Source organism: Candoia aspera, chromosome 7 (assembly GCF_035149785.1).
Source record: "Candoia aspera isolate rCanAsp1 chromosome 7, rCanAsp1.hap2, whole genome shotgun sequence".
NCBI lineage: Eukaryota > Metazoa > Chordata > Lepidosauria > Squamata > Boidae > Candoia > Candoia aspera.
In genome coordinates, this window is record NC_086159.1 from 5,613,946 (window position 1) to 5,632,314 (window position 18,369).

Consider the following 18,369-nt stretch of genomic DNA (forward strand, 5'->3'; position numbering starts at 1 on the left):
TAACTGTAATGACACTTTCTTTCTGGGCACTGGGTAGCCAGTGTTCCTTGCACAGAGTACATCTCTTTGTGTGCCTAAATTCTCACAGCTTACAAAACCCACATTTACTACAATGAACCAATTGATAACCAAGGGGAGGGAAAACAGATTTGGCACATGCCGCATATCCTACGAGGCCTCAGACAAAACATCTTGCAAAGTCTCAAAAGGGTACACCGTTTACAAATAAGAATTAATCAGATGGGAAGTTGGTAGAAGGAAAATCCTCAAGAACATAAAGAGAATATATTCCCACCAACATAAACTAAACTTTCAGATGGCATAGGACACAGACAGGCATGTTTCTTATGTACCTTGTTTTGCAATTATACTCTAAAAGACTTGGCCATCCCTTACCTTTCTAAGTGCAGAATTAATAAAACTCTAACTTTCCTATCTCCTGAGCTGACGGAGAGGTTGTTCTCTTGAGGTGACAGTGCTATAAATAACAAAAGTTATGTTTGGTCCATAGTCAAACTTAAGAATCACAGAAGAAAAGCAATCTCTGTAAGAAAGTATTATTTTAAAGGCCTGTTTGTTCTAGCATTTGCAGCTATTCCCTTGCCATATTCAAATTCCTGAAATCCACATTTTAAAGGTCAGAAAGTGAATCTTCAAACATCCACTCTATGAGTACTCATGAATTTAACTTTTATATTCAAGTTTCCAGTTTTTAAGTTTCAACACTGAACTATTTTCATTAGAAAGAATTTCCTGTTCTTTAATATAAAAGCCTTGGTTTTGCTTTAAACTTATTTCTTTCTATTTTTCTGAGCTGACACACTGGTGCGTTCTTGGCTGATACCTTCTCAAGTTACTAGCAAGTTGCCCAGTTGTTAATTGTGCTTTGCTGGAACTCAGCTGGAATTAGGTTTGTACACTGAACTAAGCAACAACAAACAAACCACCTTACGCCTTAACATAACATGTGAACCCCAAGCAATTGCCTCAATGGCTTGAAATTGAAAACAAACAAACCAACCTTGGCAACTTTCATGAATATCCTTAAATTTTTTCAGACAATGTCATCCCATAACAGACTAATATTTTTTCACTTAGGCCTCAACCTGCTTCTAGTATCTCCAGAGACAATTACCTCTAAAACATCTCTTTGAACAGTTCTTCTAAATGTATCAGAAACTTTCTTCCCAGCTTTTACTTCACTTTGACTGCTGCAACTTGAAACTAGGCCCTCTAAGGCTTTTCCTACCTGCAAAGATGGTCTAGTAAAAATGTGATTGAGCATAATTCAAGGTCTCCCAAAAGCAAAAAACAACCCCAAAACTTTTTTTAAAGAAGCTTGCACTTTAGAACTCTAAACATTATGCACTATGCTAACTGCATTTCCAGACTGCCTTTCACCTGATACTTCCCAAGGCAGTTAACATAAAGTTAACCATTTACAGGTAATCCTCACTTAACAACCATTCGTTTAGTGACAGTTTGGACCTACAACGGTGTTGAAAAAAACAAATTATAACCGGTTCACATACTTATGACCTTTGCAGCGTCCCTGTGGTCACACGATTGCCATTCTTGACCTTCCCAGCTGGCTTCTGGCAAGCAAAATCAATGGGGAACCGCAAGATTCGCTGAGCAGATGGCGGGACACATTTAAATGGCCTCTTCCAACTCTCTGAATCTGTGTTTCTATGAGTAGCAGAAGTTCTCACAGAATCTCAGAATTGGAAGGGGCCATTTAAATAATAAAGTCTAACTCTACCTTCAATGCGATGGACTGATACAATCACAGCAACAATGGATGCAGACACTGGAACAGTCAGGCATATGATGCAAGACCGAACAGCATTTCGTTCTGTTACACATAGGGTCACCGTGAGTCGTAAACGACTCGATGGCAACTAACAACAACAACTCTGTGCTCAGAATCAAAATCCAAATTAAAAAATCTCTAACCATTGGCTCTCCAGCCTCTGCTGAAACACATCCAACGCAGGAAAGCTCACCATCTCGCTCCACAATCAAATGACCCTTACTGTCTGGAATCTTTTCCCTGACTTTCAGTGGAAACAAGCCTTCTTCTGCCTTGAATCTGTTAGTCTGTGATCTGCACTGTGGAACGAGAGAGAACAGATCTTGAGGTCCTTCTACATGACATCCTTCATTTAAGATGTGCTATCATATCCCCCCTCAGTGATCTTTTCTCAAGGCTAACCAGACCTCAATCCTTCAATCTAGGGCTTAATTTCTAAGTCCCTGACTATCTTCACTGGCCATCTCTCAACCTGTCCAATTTCTTGAATCCTTCTCAAAGTGCATCACTCAAAACTGGGCATAAGATTCAAGACAGAGTCTGACCAAAGCACAATAAAGAGAAAAAACCTATTTCCTGTGGTTTGGAAACTATACTTGTTAATGTAGTCTAGAATTACTTTTTTTTTTTTTGCAGCTACATCACACTGTTGGTTTTTACACACCTCCAGTTCCAAGTAGTCCTCACCTACTCACTGCCTTGTTCAGTGACCGTTCAAAGTTATAACAGTGCTGAATAACCAGGTTTACAACCGGTCCTTTAACTTGTGGCCATCACAGTGTTCCCGTGGCCACACGATTGCCATTTACAACCTTCACAGTCAGCTTCCAACAAACAATGTCAATGGGGAAGCAGGCGGCAGGTCACAAGCGGTCACGTGATGTTGTGCTTAACGTCCCCAGCGCAACTGACATCGTAAGTCCGGTGCAGTCACGTGACATTTCACTTAACGACTGTGCTGCTTGGCGCTGGAATTGCCAGTCCCAACTGCAGTCAGTAAGGGAGGCCTACCTGTATCCGAATTACCAAGCTAAGTATCCTCTATCCTACATCTATGCATTTGAGTTTTGTTTCCTAAGAGAAGAAAACTTTGCACTTGGTACATTTCATTGTTAGTATCATCCACTTTCTCTAAACTACTTCATGTCATTTTGAATTTTATTTCTGTGATCTAAGGTATTAGCTGTTTCTACCTAATTCTGTATGATCCATAAACCACTCTTTGTATATGATTTTCAGATCTTCAAAATCATTATTTCAGTCATTAACTAGCATAAAATAACAGTAGAACTACAAAAATTTAAAGATTTTCCCAGTCTTGTCTATAAACTATGGAAAATTAGTTAATTCTAAGATTAGAATTATCAACACAAAGCTATAAATTCATTACATTGCTAAAATCTATGTATAAAAGTTATGGCAAATGCTAATACTAAATCTATGTAAACTATAATATAATATGGTGCAATATAAAGTGTGGTATACATGTTAACATTTAAAGGAAGTGGCAGTAAAAATTAAAACACTAAATAACCAGAGATCAGCAGCAGCAGCAACATGAATATATAAGCAAGCCTATAAAACATGAAAAAAATAACTAAAATTAGAAATACTAGCACACGCTATATGGCTGCAAGAGCTGGACCGTAAGGAAGGCTAAGCGAAGGAAGATAGATGCTTTGGAACTGTGGTGTTGGAGGAAAATTCTGAGAGTGCCTCGGACTGCAAGAAGGTCAAACCAGTCCATCCTCCAGGAAGTAAAGCCAGACTGCTCACTTGAGGGAATGATATTAAAGGCCAAACTGAAATACTTTGGCCACATAATGAGAAGACAGGACAGCCTGGAGAAGATGCTGATGCTGGGGAGAGTGGAAGGCAAAAGGAAGAGGGGCCGACCAAGGGCAAGGTGGATGGATGATATTCTCGAGGTGACGGACTCGTCCTTGGGGGAGCTGGGGGTGTTGACGACTGATAGGAAGCTCTGGCGTGGGCTGGTCCATGAAGTCACAAAGAGTTGGAAGCAACTGAACAAATAAACAAAAGCGCACACTATAGCCTAACATCTTTCAGTAATGCTTTTAAGTAAACAGGTATGTTTTACTTTTTGATGTGAATAATGAAATAAAAGGCAGTCAGCAAAAAAAGCTATATAACTAGGCTCAGTTGAAGACTAGCAGATGGGTTGAAGGGCATCCTTGCAAATTCTTGTTGGCTCTGGGACCAAGAGCAGTAAAGTACATGCAGTCCCTGGACACTGGGTCAGGCCCTTCTGATGAGACTGTGGGGTAGCAGCTCTTTCACAAATTCAGAAAAGTCTATCCCATCCTGTGGCCCTTGAAATGGTCCAACCCAGTCTTGCCTTCCAGGTGTGGTTCACAGGGTTTTTTAATTTTTTTTGAGACAGAACATTTTGAAAAGCACAATGTTGGTTTTTGAAAAAAAAAGAATTATCTGTGACAGAATTTACAAAAGTCCTCTTCAGAGTATTTTTCCACCTTTACTATACAAAGAAAACCTATCCTATCGGAAAGCTATGAAGAACATCTGCGATCCAGATAGAGAGCTTTCACTCCATGTTCCCAACTTAAGACATTTACAGAGAGGACATATATTAGTACATTTCTGCAGCCCTTAACACTGAAAACTGACCTCTAATATTTGGAAACTCTAATCCAGTTTGTTGTGAAAAACTACAGAATTCCAGAAGCCAAGTCTTCTAACAAGAACTGTCATGATGCAAACCTGGAGGGATGTTATTCTCCATTACATTTCTCATGTTTGAATCTCATTATTTAGGATTCTCAAATGAAAGCTCAGATCCTATCACATTTTCTATCCACTAGGAGGTGCTTTCTAACTGCATCAGAGCTTACTGAAATAATACTGATGGTGGGTAATTCCTCTAAGTGATTATAGCTAGAACATGTACAGTTAACTGGAGGTAGAGGGGAGAGATAAATATTTGGTGGCAATTATTTAACCAAAAGGAAATGTGCCTTGCTTTAATTAAAGCTCATTTTCTTAATTTAAATGCTTGTGGATTATAAATATACTGAAAATGACATGACAGAGGTTAGAAGCAAGCATAACGTTTTACAAAGTTTTTTATTCTATTTCCTCACATTTTCAAGACAGCTTACAAGAACTGGAAATCAGAACCAACACAATAAACAGAAAAAATAAGTGTTCAGATATAGTACATGGTGCATTTTAATGAATATCAACATTCAAAGGAAGAATGGGGCAAGAGCTTTATTACAACCAGAGAAATGGAGATACCGAAACAGCCAGAATTCAATTCCATGAGCAAGGTATTTGCACGAGGACCAAAGTAAATATAGATCATGTTTTTTAAAAGTTATCATGGTTGAAATAATGAAAAGCAAAAAATGAACCCAAGGCTTTATCCAGTAAAATTATTTTTTCCCCAGAATGAAAGCATCAAGTATGAAGTAAACCTCCCATCTGCTAAGAAGCTCCAGGAGAACTTTACCTTGGCCTCCAACTAAGGTATCCATCCTCGTGTATGACATCATGTCTCCAACTACAGCAGCTGCCAATACCACAGAAGAAGACAGGATGCTTGCCATGACCCTCTGTGGTCCTTAATCGATGTGTCAATCTAAAAATGAGCTGTTAGAATAAATCCACAATCTGACTTCTTTAGATGTGGCACAGCCAGGCCCTTGAACGAGGCTCACAAACAGCCTTCGTTGGTTGGAAATCCCAAGAAATCCAGGCAATCAAGTTTATTTAGTTTGATCGGGTGGATAATATTCCACACTCGATAATGGATCACTGGGCAAGGAAGCAAAACGGGGTGGTCAAGAAAGCAGAAACTTAGAAAAGCAAAGAAGCAGGTCTCCAGGGGCCGAAGAAGCAAACGGACAGACAAGAATAACCAAGGAGACTAGTGGTACAGCTTGCAAAGCAGCCTTGCAAATCACCAAACTGGAGTTGGTGCATCAGAAGCTCATCCTGAAGACTTTGGTCCTGTTTGACCCAGAATGTTTCTTCATTTAAATCTGCTTTTGACTAATGAGTATGCAATATTTCTAAAAAGAAACAACAAAAAAACTCTAGAGTTATCTTTACTGTTGCACTGGGGAAAGGGAGCATCCAAGGGTAGAGGCTCCTACCCTTGAGTCAGCAGTAAGTTCCTGTTTATCTATCTTTTGCCTTCATTCACCATTTTAATAGCTGAATTGTGTGAAAAATGACTCGCAGAACTGAACCCTACATAACTAAACCAGAATCAGATTTATTTGTCCAATTTACATCCGGCCTTTCCTCCAGGATCTCAAGGCAGCACACACAGCATTCCCTTCTCCAATTTTTTTCTGCAAGATTCCTGTCAGATGGGTCCGACTGAGAGGCAGTGACTGACCCAAAGCCGCCCAACCAGTTTTTTGTGGCTGAGGGTGGACTTGAACCTGAGTCTCCTGTTAAATAAAGCAAGACAAATAAGAAGGCTCACCTGTTTGAACATCAATGACCATTTGATGCCCTCCTCTCATTCCAGGCCTGCTGTCCTCACCATCACCTTGTTTGGATTGAACAAAACAAAACAAAACAAAAAAAACAATCTATCATTAGTGGGTTTCCCTCCCATCCCCCTAAGAACTTTAGCTGCATTAAAGAAACAAAATTTGGAATAAATCATTCCTGGAAAAAAGGCATGGTACTGGTTGCTGTTAAGGAAAAAATCCACAAGCAGAAGAGAACCGGGCATGGTTAGCAGAGAGAGGAAAGGCCTCTTAGCTCAGACCTCCAGAGAGCTGTTACCTGTCAAATCTAACAAGACTGAGCTAAAAGAACCAATGATTCATTCAGTCAATTCTAATAACAAAAGGTAGTTGTATAGGCCTCTCTGGGCCATTGATTCTAAGCCACAGAATTGCCGAGCAGCATGCAAAAAGAGCAACTGGAATGATGCCTCCCACACTGACCCCCCCCATGTGGAGGGAAATTCTACTTTAATTTTATTCATCCCTTTAAGGATATAGTCACCTAGTTTTCCGTGGTTCAACAGCACAGATCTCAAACGATTGGCTGACTAACATCCCTGCAGCAGAATCTGGTAGCATCCTGTTCACGGCATTTGGCACAACCTTACACATCAGGAAGATCCTCAGAAATAGCTCTCTACAAACTCGGTTTAAATACAGTACCTTTGGTGCTCTTGGGAATTATCTGACCCCACCGTGGCTTGTATTCCTGTTGACTGATGTACTGGTTGAACAAACCATCTGTTTGAAAGAAAAGAAACAGTCAGCAGCCGCATTCTTCCCATCACATTGTAACAAGGCCAGCTTTGAACGTTTTTTTCAAAATGGCACTAAAAACATGTGGTTAACAAGCACAATATTTTCATACCAAATTAAAGCCTCATTGAGAATCTGAGGAAAAGGCAAGCAAGGGACGCTGATAATAAATAAAAACTGTGAATAGAGATAATTATGTAAACTTTTAAGGCACAGAGCGCGCTAGGTAAGCAAGGAAGCTCCCGTCATCTGCTGGGGGAAGGGGGAAGACAAGGTGATGGATAAGAAACAGGCAACTCACATTAGGTCCTCATAGGCCAATTTCCTGGAAAGTAAGAATCCTTGGGACATTTGCTTTGGAAGTAGTGGTGGGGAGATGGGCGGTGATAAAAATATGATAAATAGAATAAAATCTACTTCATTGATTCCGGTGGTTAAGGAAACTCTATAATTATTTAATGGGATGTATTCCCAACTTTTCATAAGCCAAATGAGAAAACCACAGGAATACAGCCTTTGAGGAATTTAGGTGATAGGAATGGTAAGAAAGCTTCCACCCCGTTTTCGTTGGAATCACTCTGCATCAAGGAATAAATCTCACAGCCCAGAGATGCAAGAGAAGGGTATCAGCCTGACAAGGACCTCAGCAGAAGAAGGAGGGGTCTTTATTCAGTGGAACATAATAGCCCCCACCAAATCTTAGAGGGAATATTACTTCTTGTGGCCTTCGGTTCTACTAGCCCCATCACTGGTACCCATAAATGTATTTCCACCGAGAAAACGTATCTGCACGCTCACAGGTCTTCAGATCGTCTACAATTCCAGTCCTCACCAAGAAGAGATCACCACAGCTTTGCAACAGGCCCAAATACAGAAGCAGGCTTCTTGTCCTAACAGTCAGGAACCACGCTGAGACGAGGAGTAGGTCTCTAGTGTTTATTACTGCTACATTAGACAGAAAATCCTAACAAACTGAAGAAGCGTGGGAAAAACCCAGATGGATAAACCCCGAAAGTCAAGGCGGGTCTGATCTGTGTCTCTTTGAATGGCTGCTCAACTCCTCCCTACTACGCATGCATTTTCCCCCCTGGATGGGGGCCCCCTCCTGCTCACCATCAGTGCTCATGACACTTCTGATATCCTCAAGATTAAAGGCATTCCCACAACAAAGTCAACCAGCACCTATCCAAGAAAGGTGGTCTGTGCTGTTTGACAGTATTTGTAGCCCACCTCATTCTCAAAAGACTCTGGAAGGCTGTATCATTGGATTCCTCTTCTGAACTGCCACTGTTCTTGCGGCAACCTATCACCCGTATTATTCCTTCCTAGCTTATTGCAGAAAGGAATATGCAGCACAGCAATATACCGACCCTTGTCATGATCCATCTAATACCTTGATCATCAACCTGGCGCGCACAGGAATCAATTCCAGCATGTTCTTTGGAACCTACCAAAATCTCTAAAGCCCTACATTTATTTTTAATTAAAAAAAAAAAAAAAGACTGGAGGCAAAGCACCGTCTCCAACATCACCTAATTTTCAACAATAGCTAAGGGCCCTAGGTAGACCTCAGAACCATTTTAAAAAATATGTTGAGTGGTTCTAGCCAAGAGCATTTACTCTGGTAAATGGGAGTTTTGCCACACCCAGTATGACAAACATTTTGTGAGAGTGCCTCTAATACGCTTACCAGCCCAAAAAGATTGGAACCCCCTGATCTTGGGGAATATTGTCAGTTGTTCTCCAAGGCATCAGGCAAGATTTTTTCCAGCCTTTCCTGGGGATACTGGTTATTGAATCAGAGACCTTCGGTATACAAACCTCAGGTCTACCACCAAGCTAGGACCATAGCTAATTTTATGTTTTCCCTTTTAATTTATGTTATTAATTTCAGTAGCTGATTAATGAAATGTCACTAACGGTGAAACTTTTCTCCAAGGAAATTAATTATTTCTTCTCTCTTTAACCCCTGTCCAGGGTCAGAAAAGGGGTCAAAAAGACACAATATCTCAATGTTTATACAAACATTTCGGATTTGGACTTCTTTATTTGGTGTGCACTTATATCTAAATGCAGACAAGATTTATGTTCCTTGACTGGATGGCAATTGATATCTAAAAGTAGGTCTTAAAATTAGAACTCTAGGTCTGTGACTTTGCTAGCAGCTAGGTGGAAATAAAGCAAGGTCTAATTTTCTTCCACCCAGGAGATCTTCCTGGGGAAAAGGGAGAAAAGAAATGCACACACAGAAAGCATTAATCAATGTTACTAATGAAGTCTCCCCCGATATAGTGACCTCCAGACAGGATGAACTTCAATTGCCAGAATCCCTGGCCAAAACAGCCAGCAATTAGGATCACTGGCAGTTTCTGCATGCTGAAGCCCAACACCTTTGTAAGGTGCCAGGTTGGGTAAGGCTAGTCTAGCAGTTCAGGAAATCAGTTACAAGCTTCCACAACACTATTCTAGCAAGCTGTGCCTTGTATGGGTTTGGATGTTGAGATATTTCTGTCAGAAATGTGTTGCATGTTGTGCCCCCAAGAAAGCACTTCACAACTCATAGAACCAAAGCATAGTGGAGTGTGTTTGGCTTGGTTTTAAATGCTGGGGCTGCCACATGACACATCCCAAAATGCTTTGTATTATAATCAACCTTCCTCCTTTACAGCTCCCTTTCAACACTGTTTCCCTTGCACGGGACATTAGACAAGTCCTTCCAATCTCCTTCCCAGAAACATCTGTCTTCTGGCAGCTATTCCAGTTTCATTTTCTTTGTGTGACAAACCAACAAAGGCTTCTTTTGAAAGCTGAAGCACAAGGAAGATGACTGATGGGAAGAGGAGAAGGGAGACCTGGTTGAACCTTGGAGAAAGACCTTTCCTCCCCTTCTTATATCTGTTGTGCTTCTTCAACAAAAGCACTGCTCCAGCAATACTGACTGATCCACACAAAGGAGCTGGCCGGGGTCAAATAAGGATTGCCAATTCATTTTTCAGAAAGAAATAATAATATAGAATTATGCTTCCAAATGATTTTTAGAAACGTTTGCCATGGTTGTTAGCAGCAATGTCTCTGAAGCCCTTCAAAAGTATCAAGATGGGACACATCTTTATTTCAGACAACAGGTAGCAGAGATTCTTAGATACTCAACAAGTTTGCACCTACAACTCAAACTGTGGAGATCACAGTTGATTCAAATAAATCTCAGTGGGATAACCCAGGCAGACAGAGATGGCCTTGAGGGTGGATTTTCTGAGAATACTGTTGCACCTATCCAGGTTTTAATTAGATATACTTCCTACCTTTTCTCCTTCAAATAATAGGAAGAAGAGAGTTGGATGATGGAACCCAAGTTCAACTTAAGCATTCAGCAAGTCATGAAAGAGAGAACTGCTTGACACTTGACTACTATTGAATTGTACCCTGATTTAAAGTAGGTTTCACCAAGGGTGACACTAAAACTTAAAAAAAAAAGTTAAGAGATGAGGGAAAAAAAAAACACCCAACACTGGGTAAAAGTGGATTGTATTTCTAAAAAGACTGGCCACGATATCAAATGGTGGAGCAGGATGCTCAAAATCCTAATTCTCCCCCCCAAAAAAGATTTGTTTACATTCAGCAAATTTGCCTATAAACAAGTAGAATACAAGAGCCAGGAAATATACTCTGAAAATATCCCCCAGTAGCTGGTCCTTATGATCCATAAAAATATATCTGCAATCCTTACTGACAACCTAAACAAACACTGAGTACCGTAATGTAATTTCTCTAGAAGCACCATTTGACTTGCCCCTCCTAGGTAATTCAGCTTGCAATTTAAGAAGAAGGAAGCTTTAGTGTTTGCTAACTTAGCATTTAATAATTTTAAGCAGATTTCAGTAAAACTACAGATATTCGTAGTTGGAAACAGATGTTCCAAAGGCTCAAAGAGAGGTGAATATGAAGACACTGCAGACTTTTCTCTACTGCTTCAGTTAAAAACAAAAGCAAAACAAATCTAACCAGCTTACAGGGGCAATATACTCCCAAAAGGGTAAGATGAGAATCAGGATGATGATGCAGGAAGTCCTCACTTAGAGACCACAATTGGGACCAGCGATGTGGTCACTAAGCAAAACATCACATGACCACAACAGATTTATGACATCATTTCCCATTCAGTTGTTAAGCAAGTCACCGAGGGTCATTAAGCAAGACATCATGTGACTGCGATGTGCAAATTTACTGCCAGCTTCTCCATTGATTCTGCTTGTTGGAAGCCAGCTGTGAAATGTGCAAATGGCAATCATGTGACCAGGGGGCTCCGTAATGGTTGTAAATGTGAGGATGGGTCATAAAGTTACTTTTTCAGCACCATCATAGCTATGAATGGTCGCTAAACAGGGCAGTAGTTAAGTGAGGTCTACCTGTACTTTCTTCTTCTCACCTCTGTTCAAGGGAGTTTAACCGATGTATGCATCCTTGCTCGCAAAAAATAGAAGGAAAAGAGAAACTTCAGCAAGATCTCCTCCAACACAAATACACTTGCCATGCTTCTGCTCCTTAACTGGGAGAGAGGGTAAGGATCCTAGACCCCAAAGCTCACAATGAGGAAATCCAATATATTGGTCTCAGGACATCCAATCAGCTTATCCCCAAGCTACAAGAGAGAAGGCAGGCATCTTTCCATACAATATACCAGTATTTCTCAACCTTGACAATTTTAAGGTGTATGGACTTCAACTCCTAGAAAACTGGGAGCATGCTGGCTGGGGAATTCTGGGAGTTGAAGTGCACACATCTTAAAGTTGCCAAGGTTGAGGAACACTGCAATATCCAGTGCCAAACTGATATTGGCAATTGCCATCTTCTGCTAGGAAGATGGAGGGGCAAGTTAGAAGATTTGGCTGCCTCTATTTCAATGAAATGTTGACAGCTCTCCTTTTAGGACATTGCCCTCACCCAACAATAACAACACCAGTATTTAATGGGCTGCTTCACCCAGTATCATAAGCTAGAATTCCTCTGCATGCTTGTTTCTAAAGATCAAACTATGCCGCTCAGCTGTTCCCAACAGGCACCTCCCACCAGTAAGTGTGGCTAAACCAATCAGGAAAATTTCATTTTTACACCTGAAAAGACCAAAACCGTAGCTTGGTGCTCTCTTAGCAGGTCTGAAAAAAATCTAGAGTTAGTCCAAACAATCTAGCAGTATTTATGGCACACTTATTCTGGCCTGCAACACAAGAATTTTAGTTCATCATGCTACCCAAACAGCCTGTTTAGACACAGTAGTGATAGTAAATCATAACAGAGTTTGAAAATTAAAAACCAGACATGCACAACAGCGTTAAGGAAAAGCAGCTAGAACAGATGTCTACCCCAACCAGTAGACTGGCATGAAAATATTTTAAGCAAACCAATTCAAATGCAGCATTTTCTCCATCCAGAGAAACAGCCATGAAAATTCTGCAAAGAAATAAAAACCCACTTGGGTTTTTCAGGAAAGCATCAGCAGTTAAGATTTGATCTTCCTGCACAGTCATGCTGACAGATCCCTTTTGCAAAAGCCAAGAGACTCATCACTCAGATCTTCTGTCTTCCATATAGGCTGCTCGAAGAGAAAAAGGCATTACATCAAAATTAGCCCTTCACCACTTGCTACCAAGAGATTTGCGGAGTTTGGAAACAGGTAAGCATTGATTTTTCAGGGTTAGGGAGAGACAGACTCTTGAATTCTTGATAAATGCTTGTATTCTGGAAATTTTTCAAACATCACCATTTAGATAATTCTGCTTTGGGCATTTCGATCCTATGATTTCTATGAACATTCTTGCCAGGCAGAATATAGGCTGCCTGGAAGTCTTAGGAAGGGATCCAAGTATTTAACCAGTGCCTGTAAAACAGCTGAGATTCAGCAAAAACATTTTAAAAAAAGTGTTCAAGAGGAAGTCCAGCAGTTGTCCAAGTTTCTATTTGCATATTCTCTGGACATTAAAAAAAAAAAAGGAAGGGGGATGTATGGCTGACAGCCAAGAGCCACTGAAATTATCCAGTAAGCGCATTTTGAAGAGATAGCAGGCTGCTGTGAATAAAAGGGAGAAAGCCTTGAAGTTGTTCCCCTTCTTTCTCTCCACCCAAGCATGTCCTCTGTCTAACACTGTGCCAAATTATGACGTGGCCTGTGACATTTTAAGCACAAGCATGAGGCTATCCTCATTTTTCCAAGATGGTTATGTAAAATCAGGGATTTAGAACTCACAGATTCACTTTCTATCGGCCAATTAAGCCAAAGAAATGCCAACCGGAACCACCAGGCCTTCAAGGAAACGCACAGCCTGGAGCAAGAGTTTGTGTACAAGCTGTCCAAGTCTTTGCCGTTGTGTAAATAGCAACATCATTATTTGTCCTCAGTTTAGTTCCAATCCCCGTTGAAAATGACAGCATTTTTTGGGTTAGTTTTTTTTTATTATTATCCATTCAATCGTGTCTGATTCTCAGAGACTGCCTGGACAGTCCCTGCAGTTTTCTTGGCCGGGATTTTTGGGAGTGGTTTGCCATTGCCTCCTTCCTAGGGCTGAGAAAGCATGACTGGCCCAAGGTCACCCTTCATGCCTAAGGCGGGACTAGAACTCACGGTCTCCTGGTTTCTAGCCTGGTGCCTGAATCACTGCACCAAACTGGCTGTCTGGTTAAAGTTTATTCTGCAGCAATCTGAGGACATTCCTCAAGAAACCCACTTATGTCCTCAAAGGTGGCCTGCAACACAGTGAAGAGCCATCTAACTCTCCAGAATCAACGAAGAGTGAAAGAAGAATCCATGCTCCTTACAGATGCACTTTGGAAAATCCAGAGGTCACAACAGAACCCTGAATTAACTTAGCATAAGCCCACAAAGTTTGAGCCTGCTTAACTTTATTGGATCCTAGCCAGCAAAATGTCACTGGTGGACAGGACAGAATATCTCCAGGAGCAGAGAAGTGATTTTTTTTTGCTCAGGAGCATCTTAGGTATACACAGCTGCAGCATTCTGGTTCACTGGGTTGGAAAGTGAAATATGAAGGACAGACTGTATTGCCTGTCTCTTTAAAGCAGGGGTTGGCAACCTTCTCCTATGTAGGGGCCAGAGGCCATGCTGCCACCATTTCCTCCTTCTTCTCCACCTCATGGCTTGCTCTCATCAGGGCGGGACGGAGGACTTGTAAAACCATCACCAAAATGGCTGCCCGAGGAGGTGGCAAGTGCTCATAAGAGCAGCTGAACAGACAACTGCTCTAACCCTCTTTCTGGCAGGCCAGGTGGATAGATTTTTTTTTTCAGGGACTATGGGTTAGATGATTTCTGGTGGAAGGCCATATCTGGCCCATGGGCCATAGGTTGCTGACCCCTGCTTTAGAGAGACAATACATTATGCAAGCAAAATATAATGATGATACCATTTAGTGAAACATTGATAGAACAAATCAATCCTCAGATTATCATACTTCGGGCACATTATGCAAAGATCCAGCTCTATTGAGAAGCCCATAATGCTGAGAAAGGTGGAAGGAAATTGGAGAAGAGAACGACCAGGAGCAAAGTAGATGTGCTTGATTACAGCAGCAATGGGTACCCCACTGAGAGATCTGAAAGACCTGGTTGGGGACTGATCACTCTGGAGAAGATCTCCCCATGTGGTAGATAAGAGTTGACATCTTGATGCCACATAAATTATGAACATACATCACGAACATTATGAACCAGTTAATGCTTCCTTTTATTTTATTATTTATCTTGGAAATTTGCATCTCACTCTTTAAAACTCAGTTTTCCCAGGAAAGCTTTTAACATCAATATCACAAGACAAAAATGTTGAGTGATAATTAAAAAGATCCAATAAAAGCATGTTAATTAGGGTGCAAATTGCGTTTATACGGACTAGATTTAATATCTTAAATAATTAAACTAGCTTAATATTAATACTATATGGATCTTTTTCTTTTTATATTTTTCTTATTATATTTTTATTATACTACAACTCCTGTATTATTCTTCTGTCCATTTGTTATTTTCCACCAATAAAAACTCAAAAATTTAAAATAAAAAAAATAAAAGGAGCAACCAGTGTGGTTAAAAAAAGTTTCAGTGCAGCATATACTGTACATTGAAAATTAGCTTATAATATGTTTAAAAGCCTATTTGCCTGGCACCTAAAAGATTACCAAACCAGTGCTAGACATACCTTCTTGAAAAGATGTCTCAGAGTTGGGGACCGCCCCTAGACGGCCACTTGTCAAACCACAGCATGGAAGGGCGCCTAACCATCCATCCATATTCTACTAAAACCCTTGAGTCTGTTTGATACTTTGTAACCCTCAATTTATTTATATGTGTATGTATATGCATATGCATATTTGTATAGCTAGCTAGCTATGAACTTCATTCTTCAGGGGGACTGAAAAGCACTTAGGAAAGATAAACCACCCACTTCCAGGAGCAAGCTCAATGTAAGCATGATGGGGATGGTGAAATTTTGCACACCCTTGTCACATCTACCAGCCAGGCTTACATGACATGCTAGGCTAAGCTAAAATAAGGAAGGGCATTTGTGATTTCACAAGATCTGAGAGTCTGGCTATTGTCTTTGCATGCTGTGAAAATCAGGTTGTCCCATTAAGTCATAATACAGTTTATCTACTCATATGAACACAGCAAACTAGATTTATGGTTAAATGTATTCACACGAACCCAAACTGTGTATAATTTATTATGCATACAACATATGTGCTTCTCCTGTCTTGCCCACGTCTAGAGGGGGAGCGGTGATACAACATGCACACCCACAGAACCTGTACAGTAATTACGTGGAGGTGTAAGAACACTTCTGTTCCATCACTATGGAGGTTGTTCCAGCTTTTGGAGAATGAACCGGCCCCAACCGTCTCTCAGTGTCATTCATTCTGGAGGAAAACTGCTCAATGTCCACAGAAACTCTCTTTGGAAAGAGCTATTCCTGAAAACAAACCGCTCTTAACTCTGTGGGTCACCTCCACAGCCAGTTGTTTTTATCACTCAGCAACCCCTTCAAACACAACTTTAGGAGCTACCCACTGCAGCCACAACATCAAAAGTAATCTGATGGTTAAGAAATGTGGTGGATCTCTTGGGAACAGCCAGATACAGCTAGAGGTGATTGCGGGAACTCGTCAAGGTCTGGCTACCCTATCCATCTAGTACTACTCTGCCTATACAGGACCGTTTCTCATGCGATGAAAACGACAATGCAGCCAGGTCCACGGGTCATACAGAACGGCCCTGTAGCAATAGGAGAGGCTAATGCAGGAAGCTTTCCACTCTGTTTGGTTTTGGGTTGTCAGCCACCCACAGTGCAGAAAAAATGGCAAAGCCAACGTCAGAATGAAGCCAGCAGTATGACACCACACAAATTCTGGATCACAGGCAAGAGAGCATAAGCCAAAATCTCAACAAATTCCAAGAAGTCCTCCACAGCAGCCTTCCCCAACAGATCACCCTCCAGATGCCCTGGGGCTGCAATTCCCAGGAAAGTACATTCCCAACATACCTGGAGCCAAAATACCCACTAATTCACCAGCTCTCTAACTAGATCATCAGAAATACCTCTTGCCTTCCTCCCATCCCCTAACACTTGCTGTACTTACCATTCACAGCTTTCTCTATTAACTCTTCACAAGCGTTGAAGTCTCCTTTCAAGACCAACTTCTCGTGAAGGTCTGTCAGCATGGGGTGTTCCAGGGCAATCTTGGTTTTCTTCTGCAGAGACTCAAAAGCCTCTGTGTAGTTGTGCTGGCGAAAATGCTTTAGGCAGAGGCGAATGGCTTCCTGTTCACGGTACTACTGGAACACAAGAAAACCTATGAGAACAGCACTGAAGAATTTCCTGCTGATATCCTCGTGGATCTAAGCTTACATCACAGGAAAATCAAAATCCTTGGAAGGAGATGCTAACGGAACAATCTATGGGTTTACTCAATATTATCCCATAATAAATCTTTTGAGGCTATGGTTCACTGTATCATTAACATCCTTCGAATCCAAGCGTTCTTGTTAGCGCTTTTTAACTGGAGAAATCAAACAGTCCCATGTTACTTCCAGTCCATATTTTTTAATCCCAAAGTAATAGACAAGTAATAGACAAGTCCTAGAACTCTAATATTGTTAAACTGCCCTGGTTTTAAACACATTTTAAAACCAATCATCTACAGCAGCCTTTCTCAACTTTTTGACCCTGGAGGAACCCTTGAAATATCTTTCAGGCCTTGGGGAGCCCCTGCACATTCAGGCTCAAATATAGGCCAGATATCACAAAATTATTATATTTGTTTCATGGGTAGCCCTGTATATATGCAATTCCATTGCCAGGACCCAAATGAATGCACAAGCCCTTTGGGTCTATTTAATACAGTCCATGTTGGCGCAACGCTCCACTTGTTCCTTCCCAGAATTTGATTCTCTTGAACCCTGCCCCCAGGAAAAGAATATTCTGGTGATTCCAGACACCAGAATTGGAGAGAGATGGAAACCCCGTCACCTTCCTTTCTCTCTGTGCAGGACGTAAAGCGAGGAGGTCTTATGGAAGAGGGGGGAGCAAGAAAAGCAGAAGGTGCTGGTGCATTTAGGCTCGGAGGGACCACCATGAACCTGAGGGTATCCTCCAAGCAAGGAACCGGGCAAGGGGAGCAAGGGGATGGAGAAGGGAAGGGATGGCCGTAAAAGGCAGCCCTTGTGTGGGCCGAGGATGAAGGGTGGATCCAGAAGAAGCGGTTGGGGTGGCCTCCGGTCTTCCCAGCATCCTTGACACTCATGTCCCCTTTTTAGCCCCCCAGACCATACCATAGCAATGCCACAGACCCTATTTCATTAGATTAGTGCAGCCTTTCTCAAACTTTTGACTGGAGGAACCCCTGCACATTCAGGCTCAAATAGAGGCCAGAAGTTAGAATTATTTTATCTGTTTCATGGGTAGGCCTGTATATATGCATTAACAGAGTTCTTAAACTAAAAACAAAGAATCAAACTCACTTTTTTAATGTGAAGTTGCCCAAATTTGAAATATTTTTTTAAATAAATCATGCTCTCCCAGGGAACCCCTAGTGACCTCTCACAGAACCCGAGGGTGCCACAGAACCCTGGTTGAGAAACCCTGATCTACAGAAATATTTCAAAGCTGTCTTACATCAGATTAAGACTATGGATATATTCAGCTAGTTAGACTGGCAATAGCTTTCCAAGCCTGTAGGGAGAGGTTTTTCTACAGTATCATACACTCCATTTTTCTTTTTATTCAAAAAGTAA

The 18,369-nt window shown here is 41.2% G+C and overlaps 1 protein-coding gene across 1 annotated transcript in view; it reads right to left on the minus strand.

Moving 5' to 3' along the window:
- MKLN1 (muskelin 1) overlaps window positions 1-18,369 on the minus strand; it is a 106,823-nt gene that overhangs the window by 46,718 nt on the left and 41,736 nt on the right. The window contains exons 7-9 of the mRNA XM_063307966.1: window positions 16,716-16,908; window positions 6,985-7,062; window positions 6,291-6,356 (exon numbers count right to left, since the gene is read on the minus strand). Of these exons, the coding sequence (XP_063164036.1) occupies window positions 6,291-6,356; window positions 6,985-7,062; window positions 16,716-16,908 (337 nt within the window). The remainder of the gene's footprint in view (window positions 1-6,290; window positions 6,357-6,984; window positions 7,063-16,715; window positions 16,909-18,369) is intronic.